The sequence below is a fragment of the Nelusetta ayraudi genome, unplaced genomic scaffold (genome assembly GCF_046127955.1).
Source record: "Nelusetta ayraudi isolate G7.1 ecotype Tasmania unplaced genomic scaffold, CSIRO-AGI_Nayr_v1 ptg000220l, whole genome shotgun sequence".
NCBI lineage: Eukaryota > Metazoa > Chordata > Actinopteri > Tetraodontiformes > Monacanthidae > Nelusetta > Nelusetta ayraudi.
This window is the reverse complement of record NW_027466269.1, coordinates 157501-179120: the sequence shown is the minus strand read 5'-3', so window position 1 is coordinate 179120 and position 21620 is coordinate 157501. Positions and strand designations below refer to the sequence as shown.

General features: G+C 46.5%; 1 protein-coding gene across 7 annotated transcripts in view; it reads left to right on the top strand.

Annotated features, from left to right (window-relative positions):
* vti1a (vesicle transport through interaction with t-SNAREs 1A) overlaps positions 1–21620 on the top strand; it is a 125767-nt gene that overhangs the window by 893 nt on the left and 103254 nt on the right. For all 7 annotated transcript variants that reach the window (XM_076016222.1, XM_076016218.1, XM_076016223.1 and 4 more), the window contains exons 2-3: positions 4157–4215; positions 5468–5578. In XM_076016222.1, the coding sequence (XP_075872337.1) occupies positions 4157–4215; positions 5468–5578 (170 nt within the window). The remainder of the gene's footprint in view (positions 1–4156; positions 4216–5467; positions 5579–21620) is intronic.

Sequence of the window (21620 nt, the reverse complement as noted above, 5' to 3'; positions counted from 1 at the left end):
AAGAATGTGTTGCTGGTGCTTGTGTGCATTATAGAAGTAGATGCTATGCAACAAAGGCACTTTGCCTGGCTGTATTAACAGCACATTTTTTGTCTAACTGAACATGGGAGTAGATCTCGTAGTTTAATATTGTGTTTAATAGTGTGGATTTTATTTACACGCTCACTTTCATCATGTGGTTTATCCAAGTATCATTTCAAAGCAGAAGGGTATTCAGAAGCGTTCAGATGAGAACAATTATACACTTACCTTTTCAGTTTCGTCTTTAGCTAACAAAACAAAAAGTTGTTTATGATTATAAGCTACAGTCTTTTACATCAAGGTCAAAAATGACTTTTTCTGCAAAGTTTACCAGTATGGTTTATTTATTGCGTGACTGGACTGTACACCCCCCCCCCCCGCCCCCCCCCCCCCGAGGAGTTCATTTCAGTAGTTTCTTTTTTTCTTTTTAAAATATTTTCTAAAGCAGCCTAAAACGCATCATGTTGTCCCTTGCTAGACGTGTTCCTCATTTCTAAGAACAATTTTCAAGGGTTTTGTAGACAGTTGGCCATGAATAGTATTTTGGAAAGCCTTATTTATCATTTGCCCGAGGTTGCGTTTTGCATCTGTGTCACCATATACTAGCAAATCATAACTGGAATGGAACAATGGCAAAAAAACACTCAAGCTAACAGTCGCCTCACAGCAAGAAGGTTGTGGGTTCGATTCCGTTCAATTCATGTTCCCCCTGTGTCTGCGTGGGTTCTCTCTGGGTGCTCTGGCTTCCTCCCACAGTCCAAAAACATGCATATGAGGTGAATTGGAGACTTTGAATTAACCGGAGGTGTGTGTGTGTGTGTGAGAGCGAAAGATTGTTTATGTCTCTATGTGTCCCTGCGATGAACTGGCGATATGCCTTCGCTCTCTGACAGCTGGGAGAGGCTCCAGCAGACCCCTGCTACCTGAGTGCAGGACCAAGTGCGTGTGGAAAATGGATGGATGGATTATTATGCCAATGTTTTGCCGTTTTGTGAGTGGCTTTAACTGAAATAATCAAAATTCTATTCCAAAAATGTTGCCATAAACTTTTGGCGAGCAGACTCAATTCAACACAGTTCCGTCTAAATTGTGCTCTCCACAATGGTTTTGTGACTACCGCTGTTGTTTGTTTGCGTTCTCTTTTGATTTGCTCAAAACTGCATCCAACCTCCACTTGGAACATTTCTGCCTCTTTTTGCACACCGCTTCGCCCGGTGGCGTTTTTCAAGGAACCATTTCCTCTCACGTAAATACCCGCCCGACTGAACGTTTGTGGTTTGGAATTGGCATCTTTGAAGATTCATTGCAGCCCATTCCACTGTGTAATTCCACATTGCTTCCTCTCGCCATCTGTTGACTGTGTCGGAGTAAACCCGTATGAATATGTACAAAGGCGGGAAACGCATTACAACCACAAGTAGTTGTGTGTCCGCTGCCACTGGCAGAATGGCTCGCAACTGAATCTCAATTCCCTCCCTTCTCATTAAGCTCTTCTCGTTTTCCCTCTCTTATGCCTGTTTGCCTCTTCTTTGGGATGCAATATATCAGTGGGCGGGAAACAGTTTTTCTCCTGTTGCACCAAATCTATTTTAATTTAAACAATGTGTAGAATATTGCAAACAATTTGTAAATGTTTGTGATGGATTTGCACTTACAGGGATCTGTTTGAAGGAAATAGGGAAAACAGGATTGGAATAAAATAGGAATAAGAATTTGAGCTCAAGTTGGAGATTGGAAAACCGAGGTTGACACGATCAGTAACATTGCTTGTATGTGGTATTTAATCATTAGTTGGTGAGTTAAAATAACCAAATAAATAAAATAATAGTGTTACTTGATGCGCTTTTAATAAACCACTGAGTAACACTCAGCTCATCATCGTGTGCACGGAAATATTTTGCCTTTTGAGTTTTTGAAATGAGATATTGACTGCTGATTATTTCAACTCATTTCAACAAAACTGTTCCTTGTTTACAACGTGTTTGCAAAGGTTCCCGTCCGTCCGTCCGTCCGTCCGTCCATCCAACCATCCATTTATCCGTCAGTCTGCCCGTCACTCTGTCCATCCATCTACAGGCTGTAGAGTCTCAGCTAATATCAATCCAAGTTTCCAGTGCTCTAGCTGTGGCCTTGAGCTTTTTCAAGAGATCACCGTTTCTCCTCTCAGGAAATCGCCGCTTGCTGTTTACTGCCTAAGCTTCGGTCTTGGACTGGGTTTTTAAAAGTAAACTCGGAAGACTTGCAAGAGATGATGTTGGCCCTGCCTGAAAAAGGGAGCAGGTGTTTGTGGTATTTTTATCCGTTACTTCAATGCTGAAGAAACACGAGGTGACCAGACACGTTTGAGATGAGTTTTGAAGTTTTCACAGAAATACACATTGATTTACATTCACCTTCTTGTACTGCGGTGGCATTTTTAGTTTTGTCAGCCTCTCTATTAGTCAAATGTCTATTTGATTTGGTCTAATAGTCTCCCTATTCCCCAGCTGAATACATGAATAATGCTAATGATGATTTCTGTTCCTTATTTAGCAGAAGTTGTCTGTGATAATGTGACAGTGACGGGAGCATCCGCAGGACTTAAGATAGTTTCACAAAAGACCTTTTTGGGTAAAATAATAAAATATATCGAGTCAGATGTCCACTGCTGCTTTGTTGTGCAGGATTCTGATGTCTCACATCATGATGGTTCATTCCAAATCCAGTCTGCATTCTTATCAGTGTCTGACTTCTGAGGCCACGCAGAACATCTCTGAATATTCTTCTGTGTGTGTGTGTGTGTGTGTGTGTGTGTGTGTGTGTGTGTGTGTGTGTGTGTGTGTGTGTGTGTGTGTGTGTGTGTGTGTGTGTGTGTGTGTGTGTGTGTGTGTGTGTGCGCACGCGCTGTTGAGGGGCTCCATTCCTCCCACAAGATAACGTTAAAACAAGAGAAAAATCTATTAACACTTAATCTAACGTGCACATTCTCCTGATTGGGTGGTGCAGGGAGCAAATCCCCAGATACATTCGCTGCAACAAAAAAAAAACAACAAACCAAGATGGACATAATCTGGCTGCAATATTCTGGACCGACTTGAACAACTGACGTAGTCCACAAAACAGTGACACTTGGGTTTAATCATTCTGATTCTATTTTGCTTAATCGAGGTTCAGTGCTGCCGAGGACGTGCAGGAACTCAATGAATGGATGGAGATTAGAGTTGAAAAAAAAAAATCAACATTCGGCTGCACTAAAGAATGGAAAATGGCCAAAAGTCGAATACAATTACAAAACATCTTTACGTACGCAAATATGTGCATTGTGGATTTCGGAGTTGTCCCTGTAGCCTCAAGTGCATTCAGATTAAATGCTGTATAATGTGACTTGTTTTATACAGCACAAAAAGGAGATTTGGTATATTTTAAATTAAGCATTGTGCTTGTGTATTTCACCGTCACTATTCTAAACACTCGATGCGGCGTGGTAGCAACTAAGGTGCGGTTCAAAGAGCTAAATTCCGCAACAAAGCCAATTTTTTCCCCCAGATCTCACAAAATTCGACGAGGTGTGTGTTGCCTGAAATAAAGGCGGCGGGAAGAGCAGCGCGCGCGGCATCGCGCCCTCGAAAAAAAAAAAAAAAGCCTCGCAAGTCGTAATGAGTTTCAATGGGTAAACGTGGAGGAGCAGCAGCCACCGGGGGTGAGGCGCCGCCGAGCAGCGCGTTAGTCATTCTGAGTGGGACTTCAGACTTCTGGCAAGTGAGCAAAGCTGACACCTCCCTTCCCTTTGAGTTGGCACGAGGTGTCTCACCGCTCCTCAACAGGAAAGAAAGGAAGAGGTAACAAAAAAAACAAAACAAAACCCAACAAAGGCCTCGTAGACGCCAATAACTACGAGACATCAAATGTTGGCTCCTCGTGTACAGAGAATGTGTAAATATATCTTCAAATGTGTCCTCGTGTGTTGTTTTCTCCCGGCCTCTTTTCTCTCCTCCTCGTCCCCCACCGCCCCCACCCCCACCCCCCCACTCACTCTCTCCCCCGTTGTTGCGGGGGAGTCGGGTCTGTTGTCATGAAGTGCTGTTCCTCTGTCGGCTGATCAATATGTTCCCTGTTTTTTTTCAACCCTCTCCCTCCCTCCCTCCCTCTCTTTCAGAGGAGAAGACACAGCTGGTTCTAAATGTCGACAAACAGCTTGAAGAAGTCAGAGAGTTGGTACGTCTTTGATCAGTAATTTCCCCTCCTCTTCCCATTTCCTAAATAATGAATTTGTGCAAAGTGAGGCAGGAGACAATTTGCACTGGCACGAGACAACCGCACCTGTGTTCCGCCTGCCGGTGACATGACACCGTGCAGACGCACGTGTGGCAGCGCGGAGGGGTTTTTCCCGCCGCCGCCGCCGCCGCCTCCTCCTGCTGCTGCTCACATGATCACTTTCTAGTAATGCGCTTTTAAGTGACACCCCTCTGACACATTTCAAGCCATTATCTCGAGGTGGGCGGGAGTCGTCGTGTTGCCATTTAAAAAAAAAAAAAAAAAAAAGCAAAAAAAAAAAAAAAGACACACACATACATACATACGTACAGACATACGCACGCATACGGAAAAAAAAACAAAACAAACAAACAAACAAAAAAAAAAAAAACGAGCAGAGTCACCCGACAGAGACAAATTGTTGTCGCTTCCGTCTCGTTATGTCACGCTGATTAGTCTCCGCCACCGCCGGAGACCTGTCTCGCCACGCATCAAATGCTCCCTCACTTCACTCGGGGTGACACGGGAGGCTCCCCTCGCGTGCGTTCGCCGGAGCCGCAGCCGTCTCCTGTCACGCCTTTCATCGCCGCTGAGTGAAGAGTGCGAGCGCCGCCGCCGCCACCGCATTCTCACCGCCCCCCGTTTCTCATGCAATCGACATTGGGAATATTTTACAGTTAATGCAGCTCAAGTTGATCACTTCCAGAAAGTTTATCGTTTGCACGCCTTGTCACGTGGGGCAGTGGAGAGTATTGAGGGCCACAAGAAGAGAGAGAGAAAAAATTATCACAGGAAGGAGATTAGATTTTTTGAGTCTTAAGTTTACATTTCGTGGATGAAGCCAAAATTTCGTGGGAAAAAAAGTGGACAGAAAAAAAGAAGAAAGAAATTTCGTGAATAAAGCCGAATTAAAGTCGTTGCAAATAAAGTGGAAATTGGCGAGTAAACTGCAGGGATGGTAGATTGACCCAGCTAGCCACAGTTAAAAGTCATTTGCCGAAAACAGTAATCAGGAAACTGGCGAAAACAGAAGTACTCCACCAGACTTACGCGCAGAGCCTTTCGACTTTATTCTCGACATTTTGACTTACTTCACGTTGACACTAATTGCAAAATTTAGATTTTTTTTTCTTCATGAAATATCGTACAGTTACCGGGCAAAGAAAAAGTATTTTGAGTGTTTCTGTTTGTTTGGTTTAAACGTGCTGTGCAGCTGGAGCAGATGGACCTGGAGGTGCGCGAGATCCCCATCCAGAGCCGAGCCATGCACAACAGCAGGCTGAAGAGCTACAAGCAGGAAGTGGAGAAGCTGGAGAAGGACTTTGTAAGTACTCCAGCAGCACCACTCCCACCTCTAGTCCCGCGGTTGGTTTGTTTTGTTTTGTGAAAGAAACACAAACTATATCCTATTTCATCGCAAGACGAGTTGCAAATGTCAGATTCTCATTTATTTATTTTTTTTTACTGCAGAAAAAGGTGACTGCATATGACAGCGTGGTTGTCACCCTCTCAAACCCTACTAGTACTTTGCTCCCCCTCAGACAAACCTGCAGACGGAGCTCGTGCACAAACTGCTTGAAGCTTGAAGCTCAGACTCGCCTCCAGTGCGGAGCTCTCGCGCCGTGCTGCGAGTTTCTATTTTGCTTTATTTATTTACTCTTGCAAAAGCCTGTTGAGAGCCGCCGGTGCGCGTTTGTTTCTGGAGTACCTGGCCTCGGTTAGTAATTCATAAATCACTGCGCAGCTCCACTTGATCTCTCTCCTCTGTCAAAGCCTAATGAGCGAGCCGGTCCTGTGGGTCCCCCCTTCGCATTTAGGTCCCTGTTGTTGGCTACAGATGTTCATGCTCAAAGTATTTCTGTTAAATCAATAACAACACATAACACTGCCATTGCTTGTTATTTAAGATTTGGCTCCGTTGCGCTTCATCCGGCCGTAAAGTGTGAAAAGCGTTTGGTCCGGGTGCTTCACCTGCAAAATGCATGCCTTGACTGACTTTGAATTTGTTTGTTATTGTTTACTGATTTCAGATTACTTTTGATGTTGCTCACACAGCAGAATCATAAAGACAGCTGGCCTTAAGCCGCTGGGCAGAAAAGTCCTTCCACAAAACAACTTTAATCAATTTATTATTAGTGTTATCATCATTAAAGCTTCGTACCAAACGAAAGAAGCTAGAATCCCAGATCCTTTTCCTTGTAGTTGCCAACCCTTCGCTTACTATTTCCCGTATCATCCACTGTTGATAAGTTAAAACACAAAGCAGTGGATATCAATATTTCATGTCTGATATTATGACAGCCCCACTGCTCCCTCACAAACAAAGCAAACGGCTTTAAACCGGCTTGTATTTAATCCTCAGTGTTTCCCTCTGGCTGTTTCTTAGTATCTAATATAAAGTGCAGGATATTTTTGTTCATTTTAAGGCCTGTAATGTCAAGTCACAAACTTTTTTTTTTGTAGGGGGACATATGTGATAAGATAAGATAAGATAAGATAAGATATTTCCTTTATTAAACCCTCAATGGGGAAATTCACAGCGTTGGCAGCCGCGGTATACACATACTCATACATGCTCATACAGTGCATAGTGGACATAAACCTGAGATGACGACAATCTGTGACTCTGCAGTGGTTTTGCTCCGATGTGTTTGTGTCAATGTTGAAGGAACGGTGGCGAGAAAGATATTTCAACTAATTGTGTTGAAGATCTGTTATACCAGTTCTATAATGCAATCAATCTGTTAGTTTTCGTTTTTATTACACTTCATGCAGTGTGAAGCCGAATAGATGTTCTTAATTGTTGAAAAAAAAAAACCCAATGAAGTCATTTACAAGACATACTTAGATAAAACCAATAGTTGGATTAACTTTGGTGTGTTTCGATCAGCTCCTTCCACTGACTTTCTCTTATTGCTGTGGCTGTTGACAGCCGCTGTTCACTGATATTGGTGCAAAAATTGCAACAAAAGCAATTGTGTGCACATGTGCCAACAAAACCACCGTAGTGAAGTCAGGGTCACAGGTTGGACATGGTGGTGGTGGATGAAGGGCGGTCCGCTTGTGACTCTTGTGACTGACCACTCTTTTGATGCATCGGCTCGCTCGCTCGCTCCCTTTGTTTGCTTGTTTGTTTGTTTTGTCCCTTTCCAACTGCGCTCTCTCCTCCCCGCAACGCCAACAAGGCCTCCTGGTTGAAACTTGACGCGAGCGCTCGCTCGGCCGCTCACTCGGCGAGAACCTCGGCCCTTCCCTCTCCCCCTCCCTCCCTCGGACCGCGTCTCAGATGTGCCAAATGTTAAAGCCGAACTTGGCCTCTGGCTTCCTGCAGGCCCGGGGAGGACATGACACTGCTCGGGGAAAAATAAATAAATAAAAAAAGCAAAAGGAGGAGGCGTGTGGCGGCGGGGGGGCGGCGCAGAAAGAGGCCATCTCCTCTTCTTTTGAATGTAAAAAGCTGCGGCTTTGTTGTGCTTTCCTGGGATATCAAGGCTTCTTCCACTCCCTGCACCAGCCAGCATCCCCATCTTCGACCCCTCGCCACAACCCTCCCCCTCCTCCACCTCCACCCACCCACCCACCGGCCTCCCACGGGTGTCTCCCCCCTTAACCCGCTCTCTCATCCTCCCGCTCACCCCCGGTTTGAAGTCCGCCTACCGCCGGTGTGCCAGCTTGAAACCTCATTCCTCCTCCGTTTCCAGACAGGGCCAGCGTCGACCTCGCTAACCCGGCCATTTCATCCAGGAAGACGACTTATCAAATGGGCATCCCAGAGGTGTGTGTGTGTGTGTATGTGTGTGTGAGACAGAGACGGAGCTTTGTTGCCCGGGCTCAGCGGCGTCATTGTGATAATGGAGGTTTGCAGCAGGGGTCTTTAAAGGTGCCGGCTTGCAGCAAATGGGTGGGCAGCTTGACCAGCAAGACCAGGTCATTCTTATTTATTTATTTATGTATTTCATTTGAAGGGGGGGGGACAACAACAAAAAAAAAAATCCCGTTTGATGGAGCCGAATCACGGGAGGCAGGGCGGCCCGGCTCTTAGCGCAGGCTTTGATCAGGAGAGGGAGAGGCCTCGCACGAGCTTAATTTAATGGAATCTATCAGCTAAACAGCGTCTTCAAAAGGGCCATGTTTGGTCCGTCCCAGTAGGGTTGGCTGGTGGGTGGGGGTGGGAGGCGGAGCAGCAGCAGCAGATGTCTGCTGTCGCAAAACTCGCAGGCCAAATTTATTTTTCGAGGATGCCTGTCGAATTATATACGGCGGTAATTGTAAATGTGTGATACCTCCGACGTGAGCATGATCACATGTCACATGCTGTCGCGAGGCGGCGGTGGCGGTGGCGGCGGCGGTGGCGGCGGCGGCGGCGGCGGCGGCGGCTCCGAGTTCAGGGGGTGTTTTTTTTCCCTCTTCCCTTTTTTTTCTCTCTCCACAGTCCTGGAAGCTGGCGCTTGCTTGGTGTCTTCTGTGTTGTCGTTACTTCTTTTTTCCCTCCCCCAAAATCAAAGCCTCTCTCTCTCTCTCCCTTTCTTGACTTTTTCCGAGGTGTCCCATTTTGTGCCGTAAGCTCCGGCTGGACGTGATTAATAAAGTGTAAATCTTCTGAGTTGAACCACGATTTTGAAAGAAACTACAGTTGCAGTTACAGTTCGGTATGTTTTTCTTCTTCCCAAAACATCACAACAATATTTCTCAAACGCACGTCAACTTCAAACACGTCAAAAAGCGTTGCCACTCTTTTCAACGTTTTACTTCAGAATGCCATAAAACAGTTTGCACAACTTTTTTTTTATTTTTCCTTTCTCTGTTTTACATTTTTACATCCCACAGTTGGATGGACTTCTGTCACCGGCCCGCCGTTGACAGTTTCGAGCAGCAGGTGGCGGTATTGCACTAAGAATGGCCCGAAACGCGCGCGCGGACAACGCCGGGCAACCATTTACCAATTACTTTGCTTCTCTGATGTGATGAGTGGACTCGCCGTGATAAATCCTTCCACTTATTATTGAGACTGACCTCATCCGTTTTGCTTTGTTAAAGATGTTGGGGGAAAAAAAAAATACATTGTCACCCAAAAACGTCCTTGTGTAAAAAGGCCCATTCATTACAAAGCGCCTTGTAGTAGTCTGGAGCTCCGGACTTTGTGTATTTTATGTGGCCTGGTCATTATCCTAAGAGTTAATTAAGGCGGGCCGAACAGAGCGTGGATGAAGAAGTGCCCTCGAGAAAGAGGGACGTCCGTTTTGAAATATTGCTGTCAACATTTCATTGTATCATCTTCATTTTCTTCAGCCCAAATGAATCCTTCAGACCTTCTCCGCTCCTGCCAATATCTCCCCACCCTTTAGTCTCTTCTGAGAGTTTACCTTTAAAATAGCCGCCGTGCGTGCGTGCGTGCGTGCGTGCGTGCGTGCGTGCGTGCGTGCGTGCGGGTAAGTGCGTTTTCGCTAACAAAAGCAGCTCCGGTTCAAATGTGAGAGGCTTTGTGTTCCAGGATCCTTGACTCCGTTAAAGGTTAATTGAGAGTCGTTACATATCCGCCGTCGGCACTTTTCCTTGTTCGCCTACTTCACCTCACTCCGCCACAAGTGGGGAAGCGGCGCCCGCCGTGGTCAAGGCGTTTTTTCTCTCGATTCTTCGGCGTGAGGAAGTTTGATTAATGCCGACTCTGAATGGGAAGCTCCTGTCGTTCGGCCAAGGACCATCAAGCCCGTCCTTTTATTACCGCAGCGTTCATTTTGATTTAGGGGAGGAGGAGAAGAAGGAGAAGAAGGAAAAGAAGGAAAAAAAGACCCAACGTATCATTGCTGAACCGTTTCTATGAGGCTTACAAATCGAGACCGAGTGTGAAAGGAGGATGTGTTCAAATAGTAAATTACCTTAAGATCATAAAAAGCAAACGGTGATACGGTTAGAAAAAAAAGGCCTTTGCTGCCCAGTGAAGAATTTTAATAACACCAAATTGTTCCACAATAGAAAATACATTGATTGTGATTATTTAAGAATACGTGTGTATGAATTTCATATGTGTTCTGACCTTCTGGAGATGCACTGAAATGCAGCCTTCAGTCGTATAGCAAACCGGGAGCCGGCAAGTCGAATGTAAGAAAGAGAACAAAAAAAGCGACAGAAACAAAAATAAAAAGTAGAGAAGAAAAAAAATACCCACATGGGTTGATGATCAAATTGGATATGTATCAAGTGTGAACGCACCTCAGGCCTCCTCAAACTTCTGTAACTCGCCTTTCCTCGTTTGGTCCCCAAGTATCGGAATAAATTGACTCGCAGACGAATTAATGAGTGACATTTGACTTTGAAAGGCGGCGGCGGCGGCCCGGGCGCCGAGCCTCGGCTGCCAGGATGAAGCAGCTTCTCCAGGAAGCCTCTCCTCCTCCTCCTCATTCCACACCCCACAGCTATTTGCTGCCGCGCATCTGCGGGTCATCCACGACTGGTTTACCATTGCTAATGAATTGACATTTTTGTTTCATTTTATTTACCCCCGCTACCCCCCTCCCTCTCATTCCGCACTGCTTTTGAACCGCTTTAAAATATCCGCCGTCCTCCCTGTGTGGAGGCTCTCTGTCGGAGGTCAGAGCTCATTGCTGGGATGTGTGCTCTCCACTCTAGGTATGCTGATACATTGCGTGTTGCATGAAGGTCCGCGTACAACTCTTATAGATGCACATTAAAAGCTGTGAAGAATGATTTCTTCTTCTTCTTCTTCTTCTTCTTCTTCTTCTTCTTCTTCAAACCAGTGGTCACGGGCAGTCCAAGGTTTCCCTCCCATCACGTCGTAACCATAAACTTCGTCGCAAGTAGCGAGAGAAGAGTTTGCAAAGTCGATCGTGTGGAAGTCCTCAAAAACTCCGCCGTCACAAGTGCATTTTTTTTTCTTTCACGCTTTTCTTTATTTTCTAAACTCAGATGCCGATAATTAAGTTGAGTTTGTTGACGGCAGATTTTTTTTTGGTTTCGCGCTGTGTGTGTGTGTGTGTGTGTGTGTGTGTGTGTGTGTGTGTGTGTGTGTGTGTGTGTGTGTGTGTGTGTGTGTGTGTGTGTGTGTGTGCGCGCTCCATGCCAGAAGCGGAGTGCTAATGATGAGGAATTAGCCTGGTTGTAATCCATCTTGAAGGGTTGCTGTTGTTGTTTGGCCCTTGTCCTCCTCAGCAGCCACTTCTACAAACAGACGACATGACAGAGCGACGGTCGTCGGCTGTTAAACACTCCAAATCGCCTTAGGTTGCCTCCGCGCGCTTGCGTTTATTGAACACAGCGGGGCCAAACGCAGATTTCTTCTTTTTTTTTTTTTAACTCCTCCCCCCAAACTCTCATAGTTTGTCGCTTAACAAAACTCATCAATGCCTCCCCAAAGTCTTAATCGCTCGTAACTGCTTTTTAAAAAGAGGGATGCCATCAATGGACAGGGATTTCTCCCCTATTTCCTCTGAGCTCGGCGCAGATTTACAATGTAAACAGACAGATCTGCCTCTCGGCTGGTGAGTTGTTGCGTGCGGCGCCGTCGTCCTCCTCCAGCCCCTTTTGTGGATTTGCGGCGGCCGAGGCTTTTCGCATGTCCTCTTTATGGCCACCGAGATGGGATTCGTTTGCGGATTAGCCTTTTGTTGCTCCGGTTGCAATCTTTTTTCATTCATTCATTCATTTATTTATTTATTTTTATTTTCTCGTCGTTGTTCTTTGCGTCGTGTTTGATGGCGTGACGGCAACAGCGGGTCAGACGCGGGTTGAAGGACGGCGTCCAAGGCAGGAAGGACGAGAGATTGTGTTTGTCAGGAGAGAGAGAGAGAGAGAGAGAGAGAGAGAGAGAGAGAGAGAGAGAGAGAGAGAGAGAGAGAGAGAGAGAGATGTTTACAGGATGACAACACCTCCATGTGTGGTGGCGCCTTTTCTAATTTATGAAATTTGGAATTTTATCTACCACAATAAGAACGAGACAAGATTTTCTGATCTGGGAAAGGCCTGAAATCTGAGTGTGACTTATGATTATTATTTCATTTTATTCTTATTTTTTTACCTGACGGTGGTTTCGCAGGTTTGACAGGTGTCCCGGAAGGGAAACTAATGGGCGGTGCGTGTGGGTCACTTGCCCTCCTGTCATCCTCGTCCAGTTTATTGTTGTTAACAAGATGAGTTCTTGTCAGCAGTCGCCCGGCAGACACGCAACACGCAACGCACAACGCGCAACACACCGTGCACGTGACGCCGCTAATTTGTAAGCAGATCAGCGGCTCCTGCGCGGCCTCCCTGTGTCTTTACGGTGGCGCGCGTGTCCGTCCGTCTGTCTGTCCGTCTTCCTGTCTGTCTGTCTGCCTGTCTGTCTGTCTGCGTGGTGGAAGGCATCTATCTGCATTACGCCCGGAGCAGGAGCAGTTGTTTTTTGTTTGTTTTTTTTTTTTCTTTTTTTTTTTGTTTGTCAGTGTGCAAATTCGACCCTTATCTTTTCGTGCGATCGTTTCCTCTCTCCGCTTATCTCCCCGCTGCCCCTCCGAAGTCCCCTACACACGCACGCACACACACGCACGCTCGCTCGCTCGCTGACAGCGATCAGTATAGCTTTCAGACGCTCGTCTGGCTGCGGCTGCCACGGGAAGCCGACGGCCTCCCAGGTCCCCCTCGCTGGCTGGCTGGCTGGCTGTCCTCGGGGCTTGTGTGATTGAGTGACTGGAATAAGTGGGGGCCAAAGATAATAAGGGGGGTGGGGGCGATGATATGATAACACCCCCACCCCCTCCTCCTCCTCCTCCTCCTCCTCCTCCTCTCTCCTCCCCATCTCCACCTCCCCTCTACTTTTCTGTCTGTTCTCCCCCCTGCCCTCCCTTCCCCCCTCCCTCCCTCCCTCCCTCCTTATTTCTGTGCCTGTCCCACGCAGTGTAAACCAGAAGTGACATGTGACACCCACTCCCCAGTGATGTGCTGACAAGCGGGTACTAGAATAGGTGACTTTTTTTTTTTTTTTGGCACACGACCGGCTTAAGTATGGCGAGGCGAATTTATAAAGTATTTATGAAATATATTATGAATCATCCACTCTGTGTTTTTTTTTTTTCCATGTGTTTTTTTTTTATTCCTCTGTGTTTTTAGGGTTGTGGCTCTTGCTTTTTAATAAGGGGGGACTCTAAAGCAGGAGTGAGAGAGGGGATGGATGGGTGGATGGATGGAGGGATGGATGGAGTCGGCGTTTCTTTACGTTGCCGTTTCTTAAGGCGCGAAGCCGTGTGTTTACAAATGTTTTAACCCCCCCCCCCCGCAGACCCGCGCCGTCCTCGTCCCCGCGCCCGCAGACACACAATTAAACCCAGTTTCCTCCTCTCATCCTAAGTGTTTCTAATGAGGCAGCCTGCTAGAAATGAAGGGGATTGTGTCTTTTTTGTCGTTTTTTTTTTCTCCCCGTCTGCTCTCAGCGACCAACAGTTTTGCCTTCTCGCCGCTCTTTTTGAAGCCCGCAGTGGAATCTGGCTGCGGCCTTGATCAGAATTACATTGTGGAAGATGAATTACCTCCTCTTTTTTTTTTTTTTTTTTCAATTATTCCGAAGCTTGGCCGCCATTAGCGCATCAAGCCACTCCTGCAGTGAGACTAAACTCTTTGCTTTTTAACCCCCTCCCACAATCGCTGTTAGAGGGCTTGTTTGTTCTGCGTCGTCTCAACTTTTCATGCAGGTTTTTTTTGTGTGTTTTTCTATGTTTTTATTCCAATGTGATCCGTATAAACTCGACCTATTCTGTCAATTAAAGGCTTATATTAAATGGCCAAATATTTTTTAAAAGGGGTGAAAGAATGTTTCTGCCGCCTTTTCGAAACAATCAATTAAGTTAAACGTCATCGTCGTCGCTCCCCTCACGACGGCACCTATTCATCTTTTTTCCCCTCTGGTTTTTTTCTTTTCTTCAAGAGAGCGGATCCATGTTTGGTCTTTTTCTTTGGGTTGTCGGGCTCCCGCCGTACGGTGCCTGCTTGAAAGATGGCACGCTGGCTCCTCTGTAGTCTTCAAATCAGATTAGGAGGCGTGAGCGGGTCTTCCCCGCGGCCTCCGGCCTTTCGTCTTAAATTCCAGTGCAAACCCTGCAGACTGGCGAGGAGAGACCGGTGCCCGCACGCACGGAGGAGTTCAGCGGGGCACATGTTGGAAGGGGCTTTGGGTGGAGGGGCGGCGGCGGTGGCGGCGGTGGCGGTGGCGGCGGACCGGCCTCATCAGCATTTGAATGAGTTCCGGCTTGTGAAATAACAAAGTGTACATAAATATGTAGAGATAATGATCTGGTTGAGTCTCTCTATATGTGCTGCCGCATTCTCATGCTAATAAGGCCGCCCATTCAGCCGCCACAATGGTCACGTTACGGGAGAAGAAAAAAAAAAAGAGAGGGGGAAAAAAAAAAAGAGAAAAGGCAAACGGCGCTGAAGGAGATTGTCGTCCGTACGTGTCCACTGACACGCACACACGCTCAGTGGGCCTCATTCCTCTCCCTTTGTGTCTAGCCTTTTTTTTTTTTTTTTTTTATACATTACATTTTTCAATTTTAGATAACACTCCAAGAATAGACATCAAACAAGGATGAATCATAAATGGAGGTCAGGAAGCGAACCCCTTTTCCAAAGCAGGGAAAGGGTTAAAAGTGAAGGTAGTTCTTTCTTGAAAACAGCCGGGCAGACTGATCGGAGAGGAGCTGCTCTCAGCAGAGGGTTCACTGAACCATATGTAGGTAGCCACAGGCTAATGGGCCGCTTGGTCCCTGGCTTGCCAGGTATCCTGCGATGCACACACACACACACACACACACACACACACACACAAACACACTCCTCTCCCCTCGTCATCCTCCGACACCACCACCGCCTCCACCACCTCCGCCTCCACCGCCCCCCCTGCCTCCCCCAGCCGCCTCCTCTCTGTGAAAAAATCCCTCCTCCACTTTCGTCTAATCTCACCTTTTTCTCTGGTGCTGACCCGGGGAGGCCCACTTTATTCCCCACTGCACGCCAGAAGCCAGCGTTGTGATCGGAGCCCCAGCCCCAGCGCCGGTTCCCCCTCTCCTCCTCCTCTCCTCCTCATCCTCCTCTCCTCTCTCCCAGCTCCCTGCCCCGGCTGCCCGCCTCCCCAACGGCTCTGCTCTATTGATTTACTCCTCCAACCCGCTGCTGTCTGCCTGCTGCTCTGCACTGGCAGCACCGGCAGCACCGGCAGCACCTCGCTCCCTCATCTCTGTAACCCTACCTACCTCGCCCGTTTTCTCTCTTCCTGCTCTTTCTTTTGCTCTCACGCTTCTTTTTTTCCCCTCCCCACCTCTCTTCCTCTTCCTTTCGCCTGTCTCTCTCTCTCCCTCTCTCTCTCCCTCTCTCTCTCTCTCTCTCTATCTGTCCCCTTCCCGCACCACCCTGGGCGAAATGGGAGAAAAAAAGAGAAAAGAAACCTGAACGAACCGAGAACGCCGACCGAGGAGGGAAGGAAAGATGGAAGGATGGCAGGAGGAGGAGAAGGAGGAGGAGGAGGGTGGGAGGGGAAACAAGGCCCTTTGATTTTTCATTAGAAGCGCCTCCATATTTTAATATTGGGTTTAATCGGGCCCTCATGCCTTAAAGAAATAACCGTCGAGAGGTGATCCCTTGGCCTTTCAAAAAGTATATGGCGCGTCTTCAATCAAAGCCCTCCTCGAAATTTTCTCCTTTGTTTGGAGTTCACTTGCAACCCCCCCCCCCACACACACACCTCCTCCTCCTCTCTTCTCTCGCAGCCTCTCGGCCCTCTCTCTTCTCGGGGTACAGTCGTTAGGCTTATTGACTGATCTCGGCTGTACTTAGCCGCAGAAATGACTTTGGCAGGGAAATACACCACCGGTATTACAGAGGTACAAGCATGAAAGGCCCCCCTTTATCAGAATAATATCCACCCCCGCCCCCCTCCCCCTGCCCCCACCCACCAGTGAAAGATGCTCCACACCCCCTTCTTCCCCCACCCCCCACCCACCGCCTCCTGAGGTGGAAACCTGTTTACCTGTCGTGCAGCATTAAAACAACACGAGCCAACGCACGGCGTCCTGCGTGACGGAGTTACAGCATTCAAACTCACACGAGCCGTTCATTTACGAGGCGGCGAGACACCGCGGCTAATAAGCTGCACTCCTCTTGCACCCCCGTGCCTTTTTTTCATTTTCATGTCCTTTCTTTTTCTAGACGCTTAGCATATTTTTTTTTTAAGCTGCTTTTGCCGGTAGAGAACTTTTGCCGCCTCCTGCACACCTATAGCAGGTACGCAGGTGTGCACACATACGCAGCGCGCACTGTTTTTTTTTTTTGAACACCTCACTGTGTTTTTCGACAACTTCTTCTTCGTCTTTTTCTTCTTCTTCTTCTTCTTCTTCCTCAAGACTCCTTCAGTTTCTTTTTTTTTCTACGAAAGCTTATAGCACAATGCAGTGCGTGCTCCGTGTGCGTTAATGCGCGCGTGTGTCTGTGTGTGTGTGTGTGTGTGAGTGCGCGTGTGCCACCAAAGCAACAACCTGTGAGCTAATGAGAGGCCTCACGCTGTTATCTGAGGCTCTGGCTTCTATGCCACTGCTACACTTCTATTAGGGGGAGAGAACACACACCAGGCTACCGTTTCGCATATGGGGGCGCTTGTACGCACATCCCTCCCTCTCCCTCTCTCTCACTCTCTCTCTCTCTCTCTCTCTCTCTCTCTCTCTCTCTCTCTTTTTGCAAAGAGGTGGCGGCTGTGTTTGCCGGGAATGCGAGCGCTCGAGGAAGCCTCTGTCGTTTTTTTTATTCCTTGCACCGCAGCCCCGCTTGCGTCTGTGTATGTGTGTGTGTGAGAGTGTGTTTGTGTGTGCGTGTGTGTGTGCGTGCGCGGGCGCGCGTGCGTGCGCTCACACAAAGCGCCACCGAGCAGTCAGAAGTGGAGGAGTCGATGGCACCAAAGTAGCACAGTCAAACAAAGGCACAAATGACACCCTCCTGTGACGGTCCCCATTGTGTTTTACCGGCGACTGATAATATATCAAATGCATTACAACAACAACAAAAAAAAAAGCGGGAGCACTTCCTTAATTGAACAGCCCAGTCTGATTTTCTGTTTGTTTTTAAAGGAGATGTCAAGACTCTGTGTGTGTGTGTGTGTGTGTGTGTGTGTGTGTGTGTGTGTGTTTTTTTTCTCCTTTGTGGCAGCTGCTCGCGTCTGTCTGCGCACGTTAAACCCTCCCGCCGAGCAGCGATGCATTATTTAAGGAGCTGTTGTGATACTTGCGCCTGCTTAAAGGTCTCGGCTTCCTTTTAACGCCACGCCGCGTCGCTCCACCTCTGGCCCCCACTTGTGGCGGCAGCGGTGGCAGGGGGGGTGGAGGGGCGGGGACTGGAGTGGGACCTGCTGGCACCGGTCCACGAATCACCCGGAGGAAGGGAAGGAAAAAAAAAAAAAAAAAAAGGATATATGTCGCAGCAGGGGAAGGACAGGAAGTAGCGGAGATAACCTTTAAAGTTTGCAGCGTCGCTGAACTTTTTTTTACCGTATTCGATTATTATAAACCGTTCCCTTTTTTTTTTCTTTTTTGCAAAGATATCAAAGCTGCAGAAAAGCGTCCACATTACACCCCCGTTAAAGTTCTAGTTTATGAACTTGCGCGTTTGTGTGTGTGTGTTTTTTCGTCCCACTGTCTTTTCATTTAGCAGGCTGACAGATTTGGAAAGAACCAAATTGCCAGTTTGAGGCGAGCGCGTGGAGCCGCATGCGAGTGTGGCGAGTTCTAAACTTGGAAAAGGCCCTGCCACTCTCCCGCTGGTTCAGAAAGCCCGTGCAACGCGCCATTGTACACGGAATATGGTTAATTACTCCTCATGCCACGCCACCAGCCGTGTGCGGCGGCTGAAAGTGGAGCAGCTCGGCAGAGTGGAAGGGAAAAGGCTCCGCGGAGAAACTTCAGGGCCCCTCATTACACTCTGCCCCTGGGTACTTTTATGCCTTTTATTTCCCATCTAATGAACTGTTTACATTTTTCAGCGTTCCAGGCGCCACATAAATTTGCGCCTGTCCTTGTATCGCGCTTTGCACAGGCAAAAAAAAAAAAAAAAAAAAATGAATAAAAAGAAATGCGCGGAGGAGAGTTGGAGGGCATGGAAATGTGTATTTAGCGCTCTGGATGACTGTGATTTGTTTGTCTTTTTAAAAACGGACTTTAGAATGAATGCATGCGTTTGAAAGAAGAAAGGGGGGGGGGAAATAAAATCCACTGGTGGATGCTTTGTGCGAAGAAAGATCACTTAAATTTCCCAAAAAATGTGGACTTCATAACGTTAAGTAAGAAAATGTACACACACGGGCACACGCAAGCACGTGCTCATTCGTAGAAAATGCTCGACAGAAGTTTTTCTCACAAAAGAAGGATCCCTGCATTTGCTATAATTAAATAAATATAATTTGCTGCCAGGAGGATTATGCCAAACTGATTAACATATCTGATGCGAATTGTTATGCATGCATACGTAATTACATTTTGATGGCTAAAGAAGAATATTCCCACCCCCCCCACCCCCACCTCCTTTCGACTATCCATGTCAATAAAGGCGGGTGGGGAGAAAAAACCCTGTGTTTTTGACAAGACGGCAGCACCTCCGTCACAGCGTCTGACGGGATGCGCGGTGTTTTTAAAAAGCCGGGCCACTTTGCATAAAGTTAAGATGTACCTTTGTACTTTTCCCGTGTGCTTCTGGGAATAGAAGCAAATTTCTCACCCAAGATTAAAAAAGTGACAAAAGACAGACCTTTCAAAAGGATTAAAAAGAAAGCTCCCTCTTTCTTTCTCTCCCCCCCCCCCACTCCCCACTCCCCCCCCCCCCGTGCAGTAAGGTATCTTGCGAAAGCGCCCAGTCTTTTTCAGATTACAAAGCTTTGATTAGCTGGTTCTGCCTGAAGATGTGGATCTCACTCTGTACGTCCCGCAACAGGAATGAGAGACTTTAGCCTGACTTTCTTTATTAGAATAAAAGATTATTTTTGCGCGATTAGTTATCTGATACATTTCTTGACCCGGAGTCATTTGTTATTTTTATTTTCTTTATTATATATAACCTGACTCCTCCATAACCTGACTTCTAATCGCAATCCTGCTCCTGCGTTGAGCAGTCAATACTGCACGGTCGTAGATGTTGGAAAAAAAAAAAAGAAATCAAATTATCACATAAGAAAACGGTGGCAGTCACTTTGGAATTAGTTGTTTTTTTCCATTGGGGGGAAAATCCAAAAACCTGGAGTTGTGCGCTGGAAGCGCAGGGGGAGCAGCGGCGGCGGCGGCGGCGGCACTTTCATTTCAGTGGAATTTTCCAGTCTTTCTACTTCCTCTGTCATCTCCACTGTTGTCAATGCAGACACCTTTCATGGAATCATCCCTAACAGACAGCTATTTAGAAATACCAAAAACCCCTGCACGCGGTTTGAAGGCAACGCATCATTGGAATCAGTGTTTCTCCCAGGCTTCCTCGTCTCAATTACCGCCCAACTTGTCTTTCCCCCTAAGTTGCTCTGCAGCTCTTTAAGATGAAACTCGACTTAAATGGAGTATGTGGGTGTCTTTTTTTTTTTCTTTTCTTTTTCCTGGCAACAAATGTGTGGTGCGCACGCACGAGTGCGTGCACGTGTGTGTGTGTGTCTGTGTGCCTTGTGTACACGCTTTCTTCAAATTGGCGCTTATTGTTTTTCTGATTTTTGCAGAAAATGTACTCAAGTCTTACAATATACTGACAGCAGCACAGTGACCTCTTATTTTTCCAGCACACGGGAGAGAAAAACTGCTTTCATCATAACACAAATGAAGAAACTGCATCAAAACAATATATCAAATTAATGTTTTTTTGGAAAATCAAAGTGGGATTATTTTATGTATTGAGAAGATACATCTACGTTTTTTTCATATAAAAATATATTTCATATGAAAACTCTCAGTGTGTGTGTGTGTGTGTGTGTGTATATATATATATATATATATATATATATGCATACATATATATATATATATATACATGCATATACATATACATACATATATATTCACACAAACACACACACACACACACACACACATATATATATATATATATATATATATATATATATATATATATATATATATATATATATATATATATACATATATATATATATACATATATATATATATACACACACACACACACACACACACACACACACACACACACACATATATAAAATGATTGCAGTTGAAATAAAAAAATGTGGAGTAACAAACTGACTTGAAAGAAATTATTTCTATGGTTGCACATCTGACCAGGTGTTGTAGATCATTTTGAATGAGCTCCCATGTCACTGCAGGAAAAACCTCCACATTCAATGTCAGTAAATCCATTGCAAAACCATCTTGAACTGCACATTCTGACAATTCGCCCCCTTTTTGTGTGTGTGTGTGAGTGTGTGTTGTGCGTGCACTCAGTCAGAGTCGGTGCCGTCGATCTCCTCCTCCTCCTCCTCCTCCTCCTTCTCCTCCTCCTCTTGCAGCCACAGCGGCCGCTCTGCGGTGCGTTCAGGTCCCAGCGGTCTGCTATTGTTTGGGTGCACTCTTCATCTAATGGGTTTTTGCGGTGCGGGTCAATCAGACGCGCGGTCGGTAATTACTCCAGAGAACTGCGGCCCTCACCATCAAGATAATAACAACCAAATCACATCAGCCGTGACTTTTCCACCCAGTGCTCCAGATTACGGACAGAAACAAATAATAATAAAAAAAAGGAGACGATTGGTTGGAATTTGATTGGGTCCAAAATTGTTTCAATCAACAAGCTCGATATCATCACTCTTGAGGTTAGAACTGTTTTTTTTTTTCTTTCCCCCCCTTTTCCCAATTTGAGTTGCTTCTCGCTGTTCTTATGGAAGGTGGCATCAAAGCGCAATAACTTCTTCAAAACTTTGGCTGATAATAGAAAGATACGGGGAGGAAGCCGCATTTGAGGAAGATAATTGCTGCTCCTGCGCTGATTCTCCAACTGGGTTTTATTTATTTAAAGTAAAGTAAAAAAGAAAAACAAGTGAATCGAGAAAACCAAGAAAAAAAATCTAAGAATAAATATTTCCATTGTTACACTGGGATTTTCTTTGATTTTATTAATACAATACATTTTTTTTTTTTTGCACTTCTGTGCAAAAAATAAAAATAGCCGTCAAGGCAGTGAAGGGGGCTCGGTAAACACTTTCTCTGTCTGCTGCTGCTGCTGCTGGTGTGTACTCAGTTTGGAGGGCACGCCAAGAGGCTGTTTTTCCTCGGGTCGGCCGTCTGTAAATAAGCGGGACAACGGCAGCCCACTCCTCCGCCATCGGAGGTGGCGCGCTCTGA